This window comes from Oncorhynchus kisutch, unplaced genomic scaffold (genome assembly GCF_002021735.2).
Source record: "Oncorhynchus kisutch isolate 150728-3 unplaced genomic scaffold, Okis_V2 scaffold3906, whole genome shotgun sequence".
Lineage (NCBI taxonomy): Eukaryota > Metazoa > Chordata > Actinopteri > Salmoniformes > Salmonidae > Oncorhynchus > Oncorhynchus kisutch.
Window position 1 is genome coordinate 35,413 of NW_022265851.1, and position 20,897 is coordinate 56,309.

Consider the following 20,897-nt stretch of genomic DNA (forward strand, 5'->3'; position numbering starts at 1 on the left):
ATCAAACACACCGTGTGTCATCACAGTGGTCTCTAACTTGTGGTTAGACTCGCTCAGGTGGAACAAATTTAAATTTGCGGTCGTTTTTTTTCTTCCAATGCTGAATTGAATGTGATTGAGAAAACAGAAAGGTATCGTAATGTATTTTTTCCCCCCACAAACATCCTTTCTAAATTTAAAAGTAAACATCCTGTTTTTCAAAAGTATCTGTAATCCGATTACAATAATAAAAAAAATATGGTAATGTAAATGATTATATTTTTCCCCTACTCAGATTACATGTAAATCTGTTACTCCGCAACCCCTGGTAAATGAGTTCGGATTCTGTGTTTTCACGTGCGTTTTGATTAAAACGCTGTATTTACCTTCCCAATGAAAACTAGTTTGTAAAAGTCGAACATATTTATTGTAAGGAAAAGAGACGTGTTTCTGGACGTCGCAACACGCTGCCTTGTTGACGCACCTGCCTACGTCACAAGGCTGGGCGGGTCCGTTTCCATGCCGTCATATCCCCTGAGGGACCGGGAGCCAATAGCGTCGCTCGACAACCCGGAAGAAACAGCAGCCCGAAAAGAGCGCCTGGATTTCAATTTTAGAACAGATACGAAGACATTGACAGGTTCGTATATCTTTTCAACCTAAGCAACATTTTAATGTCGTGTGTACAGTTATATCGCTGTAAATGTGTAATTCGAGTCGCTACCTTTAACCATGTAGTTTTCCTCGACGTTGTCGTGGAACTTTGCAGAAAACAGGGCCAGCTACGTTCACTGTTTGTTTGTTTGTTAAAGCTAAACGTTATTTGCGGTGCTCACGTCGAGAAACATTTCAGTTATTTAAAAAAAAAATTTTTTTGTAGCACTGTTGTCCTGTAGGTTATAGAAAACGTGTTACTTTGTCGCATGCAAGACACATTTGAACGCGCAAAAGCGGTGAGGGAGGAGTGCTCAGTAATCTGCTCGGTTATGTTGTCAACAAGGCAGCATGATGCATCGTCCTGAAACGCATCTCCCTTTTCCAAACGACTTTTCATTTGGAATGCAGATAAGTCGTGTTTATCAAAAGGAATCACTTGTACACGTGTGAACACAGAATCCCACTCATTCCACATGCTCTTGCGTCACTGTTGTTTTGAGCCGACTTCCGCCATGGTCTTTGAATAGAGTACCACAGTCATAATACTCCTATAACCTAAGGGTCAAACATGTTTTTCCAACATTCATTTTTCCCATAACAGATTTTTCGAAACGCTTACGGGTGCTTCTACACCTGCATTGCTTGCTGTTTTGGGTTTTAGTCTGGGTTTCTGTACAGCACTTTGAGATATCAGTTGATGTACGATGGGCTTTATAAATACATTTGATTTGATTTAAAATAAGGTAGACCTTTTTTCTTCTATTGTGTTATTGACTGTATGTTTGTTTATTCCATGTGTATTCTGTGTTGTTTCTGTCGCACTGCTATGCTTTATCTTGGCCAGGTCGCAGTTGTAAATGAGAACTTGTTCTCGACTAGCCTACCTGGTTAAATAAAGGTGAAATATATATATTTTTAAATGTCTGTGTTTTAGTTTATGCTTAACCTGGCACAACGTTTTTGATAACTAAATCTCTATAGGACAAGGCAACTTTTTTTTAGCAATATATTTACCCCCCCCCCCCCCCAAATAAAATGCTAATTATCATAAAGAGCTACATATGATCTGGACAAGCCTTCCACATTGAGGCAACGGTACGACTCTGGATTAGAGATCTAGCTACATTTGAGTAATTAATACATTGGCTACATTTCAGTCGACCTTGCCTCGCAAGCCAATCGCAGAACGTACGATTTTTGCTTCAATTTTGTAATTTACAATCTGGCCAGGCTGATATGCAGATTTGAATCTGGTTCTGTCCCACAGTGTGACGTGATGATCGTAATAGACTGAATCTGACGTACAGTCTGAAAAGGTTTTTACTGCTAATGGGGAAGACCTCCAACGTGTCATAACACAACGAGGAATGGAAGACAGACATGTCTGCTTCTTATTGGCTAAGAGGTGTCCTCCCCTCATGCTAATGGGGAAGACCTCCAACGTGTCATAACACAAGGAGGAATGGAAGACAGACATGTCTGCTTCTTATTGGCTAAGAGGTGTCCTCCCTTTCTCTCTCCCCTCATGTCCCCTGGCTAAGAGGTGTCCTCCCTTTCTCTCTCTCCCCTCATGTCCCCTGGCTAAGAGGTGTCCTCCCTTTCTCTCTCCCTTCATGTCCCCTGGCTAAGAGGTGTCCTCCCTTTCCCTCTCTCTGGGTGTGTGTGTGTAACCCAGTGCTATCTCTGACTCCCTCCTCTCCCCTTGTTGTCCCTTAACCAGGAATCCTCCCTGAACTCCCTCATTAGTGTCATCTCCTCTGTAGCACCACGGAGCAGGCTGAGACACCTGGGTTGTGTGTCCCAAATGGCACCCTATTCCCTTTTTATAGTGCACTACTTTAGACCAGGGCCCATAGTGCACTATATAGGGAATAGGGTGTCATTTGGGACGAGCGTTAGAATCCAGGGCCATTACTTAGTCTGAGGGCAGCGCTTTAGCAGCAATTAACCCCAGTGACATCTCCCAGGGTGCCCGAGTGTCAACGACAGCCTTCCACTAACTAACACACTGTAAACAACAGGGTCTGATCGATGACACACAGAGGGCCTTTCTGGGGGGGGAGAGGATGGACTGGGTCAGAGAGCGAGCGTGCGAGGGAGGACTGGGTCAGAGAGCGAGCGTGCGTTTGAGGGAGGACTGGGTCAGAGAGAGAGAGAGCGTGCGTTTGAGGGAGGACTGGGTCAGAGAGCGTGCGTGCGAGGGAGGACTGGGTCAGAGAGAGAGAGAGCGTGCGAGGGAGGGAGGACTGGGTCAGAGAGAGCGTGCGAGGGAGGGAGGACTGGGTCAGAGAGAGCGTGCGAGGGAGGGAGGACTGGGTCAGAGAGAGCGTGCGAGGGAGGGAGGACTGGGTCAGAGAGAGCATGCGAGGGAGGGAGGACTGGGTCAGAGAGAGCATGCGAGGGAGGGAGGACTGGGTCAGAGAGAGCGTGCGTGCGAGGGAGGACTGGGTCAGAGAGAGCGTGCGTGCGAGGGAGGACTGGGTCAGAGAGAGCGAGCGTGCGTCTGTGCGAGGGAGGACTGGGTCAGAGAGCGTGCGTGCGAGGGAGGATTGGGTCAGAGAGCGTGCGTGCGAGGGAGGACTGGGTCAGCGAGCGTGCGTGCGAGGGAGGACTGGGTCAGAGAGCGTGCGTGCGAGGGAGGACTTGGTCAGAGAGCGAGCGTGTGTGCGAGGGAGGACTGGGTCAGCGAGCGTGCGCGCGAGGGAGTGTCAACACTGTGTCCTTGGGTCTTCTGCAATACTATTGGTTATTGAGCTCTATGAAATACTTATTCCTTGACGATGTAAAAAATATTTGTGTGATTGTCAATATTGCTGTTGGATATTGCTTTTTCACAAACTTCAGGTGAGATTTCTAGGCCTAGTGAATTTCAGACACCTATAATGTTTTGGAAAAAGTAAGGAAAATGTCCAATGTTTTATTCTCTACAGATCTGCAGTCAGTGTCCGCCCCAGTAGACGATGAGTTTCTCCCCCACCCCCGTGGGCCCGCCCAGCAGCCGTAGTGTCCAGGAGCAGAGAGAGAAGTGGGAGAGGAAGAGAACCCGTACAGTCAGGGCCCTGGTCCAAACTGAACAGAAATACTGTAAACAACTACAACTAGTCAACACGGTATGTGAACAGCACCTGCTATTTATACTCTTATGCAGTGGGGCAAAAAAGTATTTAGTCAGCCACCAATTGTGCAAGTTCTCCCACTTAAAAAGATGAGAGAGGCCTGTAATTTTCATCATAGGTACACTTCAGCTATGACAGACAAAATGAGAAAAATAATTCCTGAAAATCACATTGTAGGATTTTTAATGAATTTATTTGCAAATTATGGTGGAAAATAAGTATTTGGTCACCTACAAACAAGCAAGATTTCTGGCTCTCACAGACCTGTAACTTCTTCTTTAAGAGGCTCCTCTGTCCTCCACTCGTTACCTGTATTAATGGCACCTGTTTGAACTTGTTTTCAGTATAAAAGACACCTGTTCACAACCCCAAACTCCACTATGGCCAAAATTGTAGACCTGCACCAGGCTGGGAAGACTGAATCTGCAATAGGTAAGCAGCTTGGTTTGAAGAAATCAACTGTGGGAGCAATTATTAGGAAATGGAAGACATACAAGACCACTGATAATCTCCCTCGATCTGGGGCTCCACGCAAGATCCCAGAACCACACGGGGGGGACCTAGTGAATGACCTGCAGAGAGCTGGGACCAAAGTAACAAAGCCTACCATCAGTAACACACTACGCCGCCAGGGACTCAAATCATGCACTGCCAGACGTGTCCCCCTACTTAAGCCAGTACATGTCCAGGCCCGTCTGAAGTTTGCTAGAGAGCATTTGGATGATCCAGAAGAAGATTGGGAGAATGTCATATGGTCAGATCAAACCAAAATATATATTTTTGGTAAAAACTCAACTCGTTGTGTTTGGAGGACAAAGAGTTGCATCCAAAGAACACCATACCTACTGTGAAGCATGGGGGTGGAAACATCATGCTTTGGGGCTGTTTTTCTGCAAAGGGACCAGGACGACTGATCCGTGTAAAGGAAAGAATGAATGGGGCCATGTATCGTGAGATTTTGAGTGAAAACCTACTTCCATCAGCAAGGGTATTGAAGATGAAACGTGGCTGGGTCTTTCAGCATGACAATGATCCCAAACACACCGCCAGGAGTGGCTTCGTAAGAAGCATTTCAAGGTCCTGGAGTGGCCTAGCCAGTCTCCCGTTCTCAACCCCATAGAAAATCTTTGGAGGGAGTTGAAAGTCCGTGTTGCCCAGCAACAGCCCCAAAACATCACTGCTCTAGAGGAGATCTGCATGGAGGAATGGGCCAAAATACCAGCAACAGTGTGTGAAAACCTTGTGAAGACTTACAGAAAACGTTTGACCTCTGTCATTGCCAACAAAGGATTGAGATTAACTTTTGTTATTGACCAAATACTTATTTTCCACCATAATTTGCAAATAAATTGACAAAATCCTACAATGGGATTTTTTCCCCTCATTTTGTCTGTCATAGTTGAAGTGTACCTATGATGAAAATTACAGGCCTCTCATCTTTTTAAGATGGGAGAACTTGCACAATTGGTGGCTGACTAAATACTTTTTTTGCCCCACTGTATGTCCCAAATTACACCCTATTCCCTATATTGTGTTCTAGTTTTGATGTGGACCCATGGGGCTCTGTTCAACCGTAGTGAACTGTGTGTAGAATAGGGGGCCATTTTGGGACTCGACCATTTGTCTGCTGAAACAGGAACAGGAAAGGGGATACCTAGTCAATTGTACAACTGAATGCGTTCAACAGAAGTGTCTTCCTCATCCTCATCCATGCCCAGTTGATGTTGGGGGTTAACTGCCTTGCTCAAGGGCATAACGGCAGATTTGTCCGCCTTGCTGACTCTGGGATTCGAACCAGCGACCTTTTGGTTACTGGCCCGACGCGCTTAACCTCTTGGCTACCAACTGCCCTTATTCATAGTGTCTCAGAGTAGGAGTGCTGATCTAGGATCAGTGTTTTGGATCATAATGAATCTGATTACATAGATGCGGCGTGGGGGACCTGATCCTAGATCATAATGAATCAGATTACATAGACAGGAGGGGCTGATCCTAGATCATAATGAATCTGATTACATGGACAGGGGGGGCTGATCCTAGATCATAATGAATCAGATTACATAGATGTGGGGGGGACCTGATCCTAGATCATAATGAATCAGATTACATAGATGTGGGGGGGACCTGATCCTAGATCATAATGAATCAGATTACATAGATGGGGAGGGGGGGACAACAACAGGCCCATGGTGACCCCCACATTGGAGAGGAGAGGGGTGTTCTCCACTCTCTCTACAATCTACATTGTACTCTTGCATTATGTTGAATACACAAGTTCAGTACACCGACCTGATCGTGTAGGCTACGGCCAATAGGAAACAGGCCATTTGGCATGTCGACCTGCTGTCTATTGAACGTGTAGGCTACGGCCAATAGGAAACAGGCCATTTGGCATGTCGACCTGCTGTCTATTGACCGTGTAGGCTACGGCCAATAGGAAACAGGCCATTTGGCATGTCGACCTGCTGTCTATTGACCGTGTAGGCTACGGCCGATAGGAAACAGGCCATTTGGCATGTCGACCTGCTGTCTATTGACCGTGTAGGCTACGGCCAATAGGAAACAGGCCATTTGGCATGTCGACCTGCTGTCTATTGAACCAATAGGAAACAGGCCATTTGGCATGTCGACCTGCTCTGTTGTGCGCTGCCAGACTCCGGTATTGCAGTCAAGTTCCAATATGCTAATCCGTTGTTGGTGACATCACGATGTCGTCACCGTCGACGATGGCCCACAAACATTGTCGATTTCAAAAAAAAATGTTTAGATGATGCAATGGTAAAATCGGCCAACCCTAGACTAGAGTACCATTTGGGGACGCGGACTAGGAGTAATTGAGTTGTCGGTGGTGTAATCTCCTAAACCGTTTGTCTCATGGGAATCCAATGGAACCAATGCAGCTAGATAGCAGACAGGCTTAGCTAGACAAATGGTGAGACAAATACTATGTTCTTCTTTCTTGTCTCCGTGTGTGTCTCCGTGTGTGTGTGTGTGTGTCTGCGTGTGTGTGTCTGCGTGTGTGTACGTCTCTGTGTGTGTGTGTGTGCTCTCTCTTGCAGTACTTTGTGGAGATTCTGAAGGCCAAAGGCACCCTGAGGCAGGACATTAGAGAAAGCATCTTTAGTTCCATTCCATCCGTCTATTCAGTAAACCAGTAAGTATCTCTTTAATAATTAATGATGGGGAGGGGGGGGGGGACATTAATTGGCACCCTCCTTGGCTCTCACTAGTAGTTCAGAGTGTTGGTTTGACAGGCCTCAGACAGCTGAGGGCCTTGTCTACTGAAAGCCTACACACAATCCGATTCCAAATGTAGATAAAAATATATCCTCAAGAAAATAAACAATCACCGACTTCACTGAAAACCTTCAGGCCAGCGTGACGGCATGAACAAGGTGAACCAAACCTAACCGCTGTCCTCCTCGCCATGTTTACTATCTCTGTGTGTAAATAACAACAATGTGAGATTTGGATTTCTACAACCAGCTATGTTCTTGAACCCTCCAACTCAACTCTGGTCCTGGAAACCAGTTCTACTGCATCTAATCAGGATCTGATTTTTTAGACCTGAGACACCAGCTGTGGGTGTAAAATGAATGATCAGGTCGAACAGAAAACCAGACCTCCGTAGGGTCAGAGTTGAGTACCCCCTGTTTTGGTAGTGTTCCGTGTTCCGTATGGAATATGGTTCCAATAGAGCCGTAGACATGACAACATAGTCGTGTTCTAGAGTGTTGGTAGTGTTCTGTGTTCCGTATGGTTCCAATAGAGCCGTAGACATTACAACATAGTCGTGTTCTAGAGTGTTGGTAGTGTTCTGTGTTCCGTATGGTTCCAATAGAGCCGTAGACATTACAACATAGTCGTGTTCTAGAGTGTTGGTAGTGTTCTGTGTTCCGTATGGTTCCAATAGAGCCGTAGACATGACAACATAGTTGTGTTCTAGAGTGTTGGTAGTGTTCTGTGTTCCGTATGGTTCCAATAGAGCCGTAGACATGACAACATAGTCGTGTTCTAGAGTGTTGGTAGTGTTCTGTGTTCCGTATGGTTCCAATAGAGCCGTAGACATTACAACATAGTCGTGTTCTATTTAATCATGTGGTTTATAGCTTCACAGAATGAGCATCGTACTGTGTTGAATAATGATCAGGTGTTGAGTCCCACAGGTCCTCATCTCCACTCTGAGACTGACAGGCTTTCTTCCTGAGAGTGGCATGATGAAGACAGAGGGGTGTATTACTGAGGGTCTGTCCCAAACCACTCCCTATATAGTGCACTATGGGCCATGGTCGAATGTAGTGCTCTATAAAGGGAATAGGGTGTCATTTTGGACGTGGGTAGAGTGTGACTGCATTGGATAAACTGGTTCGTCTCTATCAGTGGAGGCTGCTGAGGGGCTCTGAGAATATGAAACATACTGACTCACGTCACTGAGGGAGAGACGGTAATGTATAACGTTTACATTATGTCAGGATATATCACTGAGGGAGAGAGGGTAATGTTTACATTTACATTATGTCAGGATATGTCACTGAGGGAGAGACGGTAATGCATTACATTTACATTATGTCAGGATATGTCACTGAGGGTAATGTATAACGTTTACATTATGTCAGGATATATCACTGAGGGAGAGAGGGTAATGCATTACATTTACATTATGTCAGGATATGTCACTGAGGGTAATGTATAACGTTTACATTATGTCAGGATATATCACTGAGGGAGAGAGGGTAATGTTTACATTATGTCAGGATATGTCACTGAGGGAGAGAGGGTAATGCATTACGTTTACATTATGTCAGGATATGTCACTGAGGGAGAGAGGGTAATGTATAATGTTTACATTGTCAGGATATGTCACTGAGGGAGAGAGGGTAATGTATGTTTACATTATGTCAGGATATGTCACTGAGGGAGAGAGGGTAATGTGTAATGTTTACATTATGTCAGGATATGTCACTGAGAGAGGGTAATGTATAATGTTTACATTATGTCAGGATATGTCACTGAGGGAGAGAGGGTAATGTATAATGTTTACATTATGTCAGGATATGTCACTGAGGGAGAGAGGTTTAATGCATTATGTTTACATTATGTCAGGATATGTCACTGAGGGAGAGGGTAATGTATAACGTTTACATTATGTCAGGATATGTCACTGAGGGAGAGAGGTTTAATGCATTATGTCAGGATATGTCACCGAGGGAGAGAGGGTAATGTATAATGTTTACATTATGTCAGGATATGTCACTGAGGGAGAGAGGGTAATGTGTAATGTTTACATTATGTCAGGATATGTCACTGAGGGAGAGAGGGTAATGTTTACATTATGTCAGGATATGTCACTGAGGGAGAGAGGGTAATGCATTATGTCAGGATATGTCACTGAGGGAGAGAGGTTAATGCATTATGTTTACATTATGTCAGGATATATCACTGAGGGAGAGAGGGTAATGTTTACATTATGTCAGGATATGTCACTGAGGGAGAGAGGGTAATGTTTACATTATGTCAGGATATGTCACTGAGGGAGAGAGGGTAATGTTTACATTATGTCAGGATATGTCACTGAGGGAGAGAGGGTAATGTTTACATTATGTCAGGATATGTCACTGAGGGAGAGAGGGTAATGTTTACATTATGTCAGGATATGTCACTGAGGGAGAGAGGGTAATGCACTGGGTGGCAGGCTGACCACCTGTTACGCCACGTGGAGCCAAGGTAAGTTGCTAGCTAGCATTAAACTTATAAAAACAATCAATCATAATCACTAGTTAACTACACATGGTTGATGATATTACTAGGTTTAACTAGCTTGTCCTGCGTTCCATATAATCAATCGGGGCCTGTTAATTTATCATCGAATCACAGCTTACTTCAACTTCGCCAAAAGGTTGATGATTTAACAAAAGCGCATTGCCGAAAAGCACAATCTTTGCACAAATGTACCTAACCGTAAACACCTATCTTAAAATCAATACACAGACGGAATATATTTTTAAACCTGCATATTTAGTTCAAATAATTTAATGTTAGCAGGGAATATTAACTAGGGAAATTGTGTCACTTCTCTTGCGTTTGGTGCAAGCAGAGTCAGGGTATATGCAACAGTTTGGGCCGCCTGGCTCGTTGCGAACTAATATGTCATCATTTTACATAATTATGACATAACATTGAAGGTTGTGCAATGTAACAGGAATACTTAGACTTAGGGATGCCACACGTTAGATAACATGCGGAACGGTTCCGTATTTCACTGAAAGAATAAATGTTTTGTTTTCGAAATGATAGTTTCTGGATTTGACCGTATAAATAAACTTTAAATTTTTTAAAATTGTAGAGTATAAATTATAGAGGGACGACAACAGGCTTTTCTGTCTCTATCGTTGGGCGTAGTGTGTTGATGTAGAGGAACGACAACAGGCTTTTCTGTCAGGTATCGTTGGGCGTAGTGTGTTGATGTAGAGGAACGACAACAGGCTTTTCTGTCAGGTATCGTTGGGCGTAGTGTGTTGATATAGAGGACCGACAACAGGCTTTTCTGTCAGGTATCGTTGGTCGTAGTGTGTTGATGTAGAGGAACGACAACAGGCTTTTCTGTCAGGTATCATGTCTGTATCGTTGGGCGTAGTGTGTGTTGATATAGAGGGACGACAACAGGCAGGTATCATGTCTCTATCGTTGGGCGTAGTGTGTTGATGTAGAGGAACGACAACAGGCTTTTCTGTCAGGTATCGTTGGGCGTAGTGTGTTGATGTAGAGGAACGACAACAGGCTTTTCTGTCAGGTATCGTTGGGCGTAGTGTGTTGATGTAGAGGAACGACAACAGGCTTTTCTGTCAGGTATCGTTGGGCGTAGTGTGTTGATGTAGAGGAACGACAACAGGCTTTTCTGTCAGGTATCGTTGGGCGTAGTGTGTTGATATAGAGGGACGACAACAGGCTTTTCTGTCAGGTATCGTTGGGCGTAGTGTGTTGATATAGAGGGACGACAACAGGCTTTTCTGTCAGGTATCGTTGGGCGTAGTGTGTTGATATAGAGGAACGACAACAGGCTTTTCTGTCAGGTATCATGTCTGTATCGTTGGGCGTAGTGTGTTGATATAGAGGGACGACAACAGGCTTTTCTGTCAGGTATCATGTCTGTATCGTTGGGCGTAGTGTGTTGATATAGAGGAACGACAACAGGCTTTTCTGTCAGGTATCATGTCTGTATCGTTGGGCGTAGTGTGTTGATATAGAGGGACGACAACAGGCTTTTCTGTCAGGTATCATGTCTCTATCGTTGGGCGTAGTGTGTTGATATAGAGGGACGACAACAGGCTTTTCTGTCAGGTATCATGTCTGTATCGTTGGGCGTAGTGTGTTGATATAGAGGGACGACAACAGGCTTTTCTGTCAGGTATCATGTCTGTATCGTTGGGCGTAGTGTGTTGATATAGAGGAACGACAACAGGCTTTTCTGTCAGGTATCATGTCTGTATCGTTGGGCGTAGTGTGTTGATATAGAGGGACGACAACAGGCTTTTCTGTCAGGTATCATGTCTCTATCGTTGGGCGTAGTGTGTTGATATAGAGGAACGACAACAGGCTTTTCTGTCAGGTATCATGTCTGTATCGTTGGGCGTAGTGTGTTGATATAGAGGGACGACAACAGGCTTTTCTGTCAGGTATCATGTCTCTATCGTTGGGCGTAGTGTGTTGAGGTAAATGTAGGAAGGACTTTCCTCCAGGGGAACAACACCGCACACTAATCAGGAATTCCACTGTAATTAAACACTAGCCGACGTATATATTTAGTAATAGGAATATTTAGTGTGTTGATGATCCTCCCGTGCCGTTCATCATGGTTCAGGCAGTTTATGAGGAGTTGTGACCAAGACAGTGATAGTATGTAGATGAGAAAAACCTAATTATCCCTCCTCCCTGTTCCACTGTAACAGACTGTAATAACCAACGCCAAAGACATCGTCACGTCACCCAGAGGAACTAGAGCAGAATCACAAAGCTATTTGGAGAGATTGATATTCCCTCCCAGGTGTGTCTGGGGAGTTGAATGAGGATGTAACGTGGTGTGATACAGATTAAACTGTATCCAGGGTGTGTCTGGGGAGTTTAATGAGGATGTAACGTGGTGTGATTTGTAGTGTGATACAGATTAAACTGTATCCATGGTGATGGAAGTACATCCTTTTCACTGTTGAAAACATGAGACAAAGTTCTGCTTTGTTTTAGTTTTTATGTGTGTGATCAATAACTACTTCTCTATTCTCCTCCTCTCTTCCACTCTCTATTCTCCTCCTCCCTTACCTTTCCTCCCCCTCTCCTCCTCCCTTCCACTCTCTATTCTCCTCCTCCCTTCCACTCTCTATTCTCCTCCTCCCTTCCACTCTCTATTCTCCTCCTCCCTTCCACTCTCTATTCTCCTCCTCCCTTCCACTCTCTATTCTCCTCCTCCCTTCCACTCTCTATTCTCCTCCTCCCTTCCACTCTCTATTCTCCTCCTCCCTTCCACTCTCTTCTCCTCCTCCCTTCCACTCTCTCTTCTCCTCCTCCCTTCCACTCTCTCTTCTCCTCCTCCCTTCCACTCTCTCTTCTCCTCCTCCCTTCCACTCTCTCTTCTCCTCCTCCCTTCCACTCTCTCTTCTCCTCCTCCCTTCCACTCTCTCTTCTCCTCCTCCCTTCCACTCTCTCTTCTCCTCCTCCCTTCCACTCTCTCTTCTCCTCCTCCCTTCCACTCTCTCTTCTCCTCCTCCCTTCCACTCTCTCTTCTCCTCCTCCCTTCCACTCTCTCTTCTCCTCCTCCCTTCCACTCTCTCTTCTCCTCCTCCCTTCCACTCTCTCTTCTCCTCCTCCCTTCCACTCTCTCTTCTCCTCCTCCCTTCCACTCTCTCTTCTCCTCCTCCCTTCCACTCTCTCTTCTCCTCCTCCCTTCCACTCTCTCTTCTCCTCCTCCCTTCCACTCTCTCTTCTCCTCCTCTCCTCCCTCTCTCCTCCCTTTCCTTTCCTTCCCCTCCTCTCCTCCCTTCCCCTCTACTCTCCTCCCTTCCCCGCTACTCTACTCTCCTATCTTCTCGTTCTCTTCTTCCTGAAGGCCACACTATTTAATCACCCTGAAAACAGTCTGGAAGTTGTAATTTGTAGTTGTATATTTATCATAATATCCTCTGGCTGTGAGAGGAGGGAAGAAGCGGAAACATGATTTTTCTTGCCCTTTGCCCTCGTTAGCCCAACTCTCCTGCTAAGTGTGTGTGCGTGTGTGTGTGTGTGTGTGTGCGCGCTTGTGTCTCCTGGCTGTGTGTCTCTCTCTCTCCTGGCTGTGTGTGTGTGTGTCTCCTGGCTGTCTCTGAGTCTTCTGATGACCAACAGGTCTACCTCGGCCCGATGCTTCATTACAATCCATTCAAATCAACTTCAGAGCTCCTTCTTTCCAGCGACGTGAGGATGTAATATCTCTGGGAACATCATTAGACCAGTGCAGTCGGGAGGTGTACATGTCTAATGGTTGAACATCATTAGACCAGTGCAGTCAGGAGGTGTACATGTCTAATGGTTGAACATCATTAGACCAGTCAGGAGGTGTACATGTCTAATGGTTGAACATCATTAGACCAGTCAGGAGGTGTACATGTCTAATGGTTGAACATCATTAGACCAGTGCAGTCAGGAGGTGTACATGTCTAATGGTTGAACATCATTAGACCAGTGCAGTCAGGAGGTGTAAATGTCTAATGGTTGAACATCATTAGACCAGTGCAGTCAGGAGGTGTAAATGTCTAATGGTTGAACATCATTAGACCAGTGCAGTCAGGAGGTGTACATGTCTAATGGTTGAACATCATTAGACCAGTGCAGTCAGGAGGTGTACATGTCTAATGGTTGAACATCATTAGACCAGTCAGGAGGTGTACATGTCTAATGGTTGAACATCATTAGACCAGTGCAGTCAGGAGGTGTACATGTCTAATGGTTGAACATCATTAGACCAGTGCAGTCAGGAGGTGTACATGTCTAATGGTTGAACATCATTAGACCAGTCAGGAGGTGTACATGTCTAATGGTTGAACATCATTAGACCAGTGCAGTCAGGAGGTGTACATGTCTAATGGTTGAACATCATTAGACCAGTGCAATCAGGAGGTGTACATGTCTAATGGTTGAACATCATTAGACCAGTGCAGTCAGGAGGTGTACATGTCTAATGGTTGAACATCATTAGACCAGTGCAGTCAGGAGGTGTACATGTCTAATGGTTGAACATCATTAGACCAGTGCAGTCAGGAGGTGTAAATGTCTAATGGTTGAACATCATTAGACCAGTCAGGAGGTGTACATGTCTAATGGTTGAACATCATTAGACCAGTCAGGAGGTGTACATGTCTAATGGTTGAACATCATTAGACCAGTCAGGAGGTGTACATGTCTAATGGTTGAACATCATGTTATTTATTCATGTTATTTCTTACTGTGGTGATCAGACGGTTCTATGTGGTAATATTTAGTGATGGGGGGGGGTCAATGCTGTTGGGGGTGGGGGGGTCGATGCTGTTGGGGGGGGGGGGAGATCGATGCTGTTGGGGGGGGGGGGGGGGGGGGTCGATGCTGTTACATATCACAATATTATTTTGGACGATATTATAATGCTACTTTTACTCCAAATATGGATTTGGCATCCGATTGATAGCGCTAGTCGACTATACCGACTAGACCTAATCGACTCGACGTGTGGAATCGGCTTGATGTATAGAATCACATTTACATATCGTATCGGCATCTAAGTATTGTGAGAATATCGTACTGTGATGTCCATTGCTATATTTCTAGGGCTGGGAATTTCCAGGGACGTCACGATACGATATTCCCAGAATACTTAGTTGCCAATACTATATTGTGATTATCTTGACATGTTATCTTGCATGAGGATGTGTTGTCGATGCTGATCACCATTGTTAATTGTCTCTCTCTCTGCTCTGCAGGACGTTGTTGGTCCGTCTGGAGAACGGGGACTTGGGACGTGGATTTGATGACTTCTGTCCTCACCTCCACCACTACGTTACCTACGTAGACAACATCCAGAACGCCAGCAAGGTCCTGGCGGTAAGAACACTTCTTATTGTATTGTTGTGATGAACAACTCTCAGAACCCTGTGAGGTTCTGTGTTCCGGTAAGAACACCACTTCTTATTGTATTGTTGTGAACTACAACTCTCAGAACCCTGTGAGGTTCTGTGTTCCGGTAAGAACTTTGGGTGCGCTTTTCATCCGGACGTGAAAATACTGCCCCCTAGCCCGACGAGGTTATTAAGAAGGAAAGCTATTTATCAAATTAACTTTTAAGAAGACACACCTGTTTAATTGAAATACATTCCAGGTGACTACCTCATGAAGATGGTTGAGAGAATGCCAAGTGTGGAAAGCTATCAAAGCAAAGAGTGGCTACTGAGAAGAATCTCAAATATAAAATAGATGTATTTATTTATTTGTTACACTTTTCTGGTTACTACATGATTCCATATGTGTTATTTCATAGTTTTGTTGTCTTCACTATTATTCTACAATGTAGAAAATAGAAACAATTAATAAAAACCCTTGAGTGAGTAGGTTGAAAATCGATGGCAGGACTTGAAAATGGCTGCCTAGCAATGATCAACAACCAACTTGACAGAGCTTGGATAATTTTTTAAAAGAATAATGGGCTAATATTGTACAAACCATGTGTGCAAAGCTCTTAGAGACTTACCCAGAAAGACTCACAGCTGTAATCGCTCTTAGAGACTTACCCAGAAAGACACAGCTGTAATCGCTCTTAGAGACTTACCCAGAAAGACTCACAGCTGTAATCGCTCTTAGAGACTTACCCAGAAAGACACAGCTGTAATCGCTCTTAGAGACTTACCCAGAAAGACTCACAGCTGTAATCGCTCTTAGAGACTTACCCAGAAAGACACAGCTGTAATTGATGCCTAATGTGTTTCTACAAAGTGTTGCCTCTGGATGTGAATACTGAAATGATATTTCTGTATTTCATTTTCAATACATTTGCAACAATAAAAAAAAAAATGTTTTTCATTTTGTCATGATCTGGTATTGTGTGTTGGTGGGTGTGTAAATCCATGTTTAATTCAGACTATAACACAACACGATGTGGAATAAGTCAAGGGGTATGAATACTTTCAGAAGGCACTGTTTAATCACCTCAGCCTAAGTGATGCACCTCTGTTAGCATGCTAACGATTTTCCTAACACGCTAATAACACACAGCCCCATGTTTCAGCAATTACAGGCGTGTTAGCAAAGTAGACCCGGTGGAAGAATCAATTCCAACTCCCCTCCTCTGTCCCTAATCAATGAGATCAGTCAATGGTCTCTCTGCAGACAGACTCATCCTTCCTCTTAACCAAGACATTCATATCACTGCAGCTGTCGGCTCCGTGCAGGATTAACCACAGGTAACCAACCACAGGTAACTAGGAGAGGATGCTAGGTAGGTAGAGATGCAGTGGCTCTTCAGTAAGTAGTGTTTTAGTTTAGCTCCATAGTGCTGTTAGCTCCGTAGCGGCGTTAGCTCCGTAGCGGCGTTAGCTCCATAGCGGCGTTAGCTCCGTAGCGGCGTTAGCTCCGTAGTGACGTTAGCTCCGTAGTGACGTTTTATCGCCGTAGTGACGTTAGCGCCGTAGTGGCGTTTTATCGCCGTAGTGACGTTTTATCGCCGTAGTGACGTTAGCGCCGTAGTGACGTTTTAGCGCCGTAGTGATGAAATGTTAGTTTCTGATTTTCCTCTTGTTGGTATTCATCAGTGATTCCTCTCACATTGAGCTCATCATCGCAGTGGAAATACACACACACCCCTTCACCCGGGACGACTCAGTGTAAACACACACACACCCCTTCACCCGGGACGACTCAGTGTAAACGCACACACACCCCTTCACCCGGGACGACTCAGTGTAAACGCACACACACCCCTTCACCCGGGACGACTCAGTGTAAACGCACACACCCCTTCACCCGGGACGACTCAGTGTAAACGCACACACACACACCCCTTCACCCGGGACGACTCAGTGTAAACGCACACACACACACCCCTTCACCCGGGACGAATCAGTGTAAACGCACACACACACACCCCTTCACCCGGGACGACTCAGTGTAAACGCACACACACACACCCCTTCACCCGGGACGACTCAGTGTAAACGCACACACACACACCCCTTCACCCGGGACGACTCAGTGTAAACGCACACACACACACCCCTTCACCCGGGACGACTCAGTGTAAACGCACACACACACACCCCTTCACCCGGGACGACTCAGTGTAAACGCACACACACACACCCCTTCACCCGGGACGACTCAGTGTAAACGCACACACACACACCCCTTCACCCGGGACGACTCAGTGTAAACGCACACACACACACCCCTTCACCCGGGACGACTCAGTGTAAACGCACACACACACACCCCTTCACCCGGGACGACTCCCAATTCCATTGTCTCAGTTTGGTTTTTCCTGGTTTTTGGCTCTCAGAATGATTCTTCTTATTTTTTTTTTAAAGAAAAACACAAATGTATATTTTTAAGTCCACAACAATGTTTAAATGTTTAGACCACATCAGGAGACCGTTTTTTAGGTCTCGGAAAAATGTAAGATATTTTGATTACCTTTTAATTCCAGTGTGCACCAGGAAGAGACTGTTGATTGGTTAAGGGGTGTTGCTGTGGTCAGTGTGCACCAGGAAGAGACTGTTGATTGGTTAAGGGGTGTTGCTGTGGTCAGTGTGCACCAGGAAGAGACTGTTGATTGGTTAAGGGGTGTTGCTGTGGTCAGTGTGCACCAGGAAGAGACTGTTGATTGGTTAAGGGGTGTTGCTGTGGTCAGTGTGCACCAGGAAGAGACTGTTGATTGGTTAAGGGGTGTTGCTGTGGTCAGTGTGCACCAGGAAGAGACTGTTGATTGGTTAAGGGGTGTTGCTGTGGTCAGTGTGCACCAGGAAGAGACTGTTGATTGGTTAAGGGGTGTTGCTGTGGTCAGTGTGCACCAGGAAGAGACTGTTGATTGGTTAAGGGGTGTTGCTGTGGTCAGTGTGCACCAGGAAGAGACTGTTGATTGGTTAAGGGGTGTTGCTGTGGTCAGTGTGCACCAGGAAGAGACTGTTGATTGGTTAAGGGGTGTTGCTGTGGTCAGTGTGCACCAGGAAGAGACTGTTGATTGGTTAAGGGGTGTTGCTGTGGTCAGTGTGCACCAGGAAGAGACTGTTGATTGGTTAAGGGGTGTTGCTGTTGTCAGTGCTATCTGGGATCTTTGGGATGTCACTACCCTAAAACGTAGCCTTAACCCTTTATTTAACTAGGCAAGGCCGTTAAGAACAAATTCTTATTTACAATGACGGCCTACCCTGGCCAAACCCGGATGACGCTGGGTCAATTTTGTCGCAGCCCTATGGTACTCCAAATCACGGCCCGGTAGTGATACAGCCTGGAATCGAACCAGGGTCTGTAGTGAAGCCTCTAGCGCTGAGATGCTAGTGCCTTAGACCGCTGCGCCACTTCGGGAACCCTTTCCCTAACCATAACGCTTACCATAACCGTTTTTACATTTCAAAGTGGTCAGGAGGTCCCGAGGATCCCAGATAGCACGGACTGTGTTGCTGTGTTGCTGTGTTGCTGTGTTGCTGTGGTGCTGTGTTGCTGTGTTGCTGTGTTGCTGTGTTGCTGTGTTGCTGTGTTGCTGTGTTGCTGTGTTGCTGTGCTGCTGTGGTGCTGTGGTGCTGTGGTGCTGTGGTGCTCCTGTGATTGCAGAGTTTTGCAAAACAAAATGGATGCAAATAAATCACGATGCCATTCTGACAGGTCGGCTACTTTTGTAGTTAACATTTTAATTGAGCCTTTCCGGCTCTACCAGAAGACTGGTAATCATTGACATTATCTCTAATGGCTGTTACACAAAGTGTAGACACACACACACACACACACAGGCAGGGGATTTCCTGTGGCGTTTCAGAAAGCTGATGCATTATGGTCAATACTTATGGTTCTCTCGGAAGAAGTTCAACCGATTTTTTTTTGTTTTTGAATTATTGTTTCGTTCAGTTTTGTAATGTCTGGATTAGGTGATTCTGTCCGCGTCTTCTACAAACGCAGGTTTTCTTGGGCCTTACGGCTGCCATGCTTGTTTTGATGGCTGACAAGATGAGTCTCTCTCTCTGCTGTCGTATTGTTCACGCTCATGTTGACATGATTTACAACATGCATATTTAATGAGAGCGTGCTCAAACACAATCACACACTTTCTCACACACACATTGTCACTCTCGCACACAGACTTCCTCCTCCTCCACTCTGACTGCCAACCCAGAGAGATAATGACTGACATAGAGGTGATTGGTGTTGGGGGGAGTACACAGACGGCCTCGCAGACAGACAGTCGGAGGCGCAGACAGTCGGACAGACGGCGGTGCAGACGGACGGTGGCGCGGACAGACAGACGGACGGCGGCGCAGACAGACAGACGGATGGCGGCGCAGACAGACGGACGGCGGCGCGGACAGACAGACGGATGGCGGCGCGGACAGACAGACGGACGGCGGCACAGACAGATGGACGGCGGCGCGGACAGACAGACGGACGGCGGCGCGGACAGACAGACGGACGGTGGCGCGGACAGACAGACGGACGGCGGCGCGGACAGACAGACGGACGGCGGCGCGGACAGACAGACGGACGGCGGCGCGGACAGACAGACGGACGGCGGCGCGGACAGACAGACGGACGGCGGCGCGGACAGACAGACGGACGGCGGCGCGGACAGACAGACGGACGGCGGCGCGGACAGACAGACAGACAGACGGACGGCGGCGCGGACAGACAGACAGACAGACGGACGGCGGCGCGGACAGACAGACGGACGGCGGCGCGGACAGACAGACGGACGGCGGCGCGGACAGACAGACGGACGGCGGCGCGGACAGACAGACGGATGGCGGCGGCGCGGACAGACAGGCGGCACAGACAGAGAGGCGGCACAGAAAGACAGACAGGCGGCGGCGCAGACATAGAGACAGACAGGCGGCGGCGCAGACATAGAGACAGACAGGCGGCGGCGCAGACATAGAGACAGACAGGCGGCGGCGCAGACATAGAGACAGACAGGCGGCGGCGCAGACATAGAGACAGACAGGCGGCGCAGACAGACAGACAGGCGGCGCAGACAGACAGACAGGCGGCGCAGACAGACAGACAGGCGGCGCAGACAGACAGGTTCTCTGTCCAAGTCTTCGGTCTCCTCTGTTTAGTGGAGGACTCAGGTTGATATTAAATGGTCAGTTCTCTGTCCTCAGCTCCAGGTAAAGATCTGTTTAGTGGAGGACTCGGGGTGATATTAGTGGTGTCTGTTCTCTTTCCAACTCTTCGGTCTCCTCTGTTTAGTGGAGGACTCAGGGTGATATTAGTGGTGTCTGTTCTCTGTCCTCAGCTCCAGGTAAAGATCTGTTTAGTGGAGGACTCGGGGTGATATTAAATGGTCTGTTCTCTGTCCTCAGCTCCAGGTAAAGATCTGTTTAGTGGAGGACTCGGGGTGATATTAAATGGTCTGTTCTCTGTCCTCAGCTCCAGGTAAAGATCTGTTTAGTGGAGGACTCGGGGTGATATTAAATGGTCTGTTCTCTGTCCTCAGCTCCAGGTAAAGAAGAACAAAGCCTTTAGAAGGTTTAAGAAGCTCCAGGAGTCCAGACCAGAGTTCCTCAACTGTAAACTAGAGGACCTCCTCCCACTGCCCATACATCGCATCCAACAGTATGTTACTCTGTTTCCATACACCTTATACACCCCTTCTAACAGTATGTTACTCTGTTTCCGTACACCTTATACACCCCATCTAACAGTATGTTACTCTGTTTCCATACACCTTATACACCCCATCTAACAGTATGTTACTCTGTTTCCATACACCTTATACACCCCTTCTAACAGTATGTTACTCTGTTTCCATACACCCCATCTAACAGTATGTTACTCTGTTTCAATACACCTTATACACCCCATCTACCAGTATGTTACTCTGTTTCCGTACACCTTATACACCCCATCTACCAGTATGTTACTGTTTCAATACACCTTATACACCCCATCTAA

At 46.4% G+C, this 20,897-nt stretch overlaps 1 protein-coding gene across 1 annotated transcript in view; it reads left to right on the forward strand.

The window, feature by feature from the left end:
• The first annotated feature begins 492 nt into the window (after positions 1-492).
• Positions 493-20,897, forward strand: part of LOC116372089 (rho guanine nucleotide exchange factor 39-like) — an 80,968-nt gene continuing 60,563 nt past the window's right edge. The window contains exons 1-5 of the mRNA XM_031821179.1: positions 493-619; positions 3,567-3,746; positions 6,812-6,906; positions 14,732-14,852; positions 20,440-20,558. Of these exons, the coding sequence (XP_031677039.1) occupies positions 3,597-3,746; positions 6,812-6,906; positions 14,732-14,852; positions 20,440-20,558 (485 nt within the window). The 5' untranslated portion in view covers positions 493-619; positions 3,567-3,596. The remainder of the gene's footprint in view (positions 620-3,566; positions 3,747-6,811; positions 6,907-14,731; positions 14,853-20,439; positions 20,559-20,897) is intronic.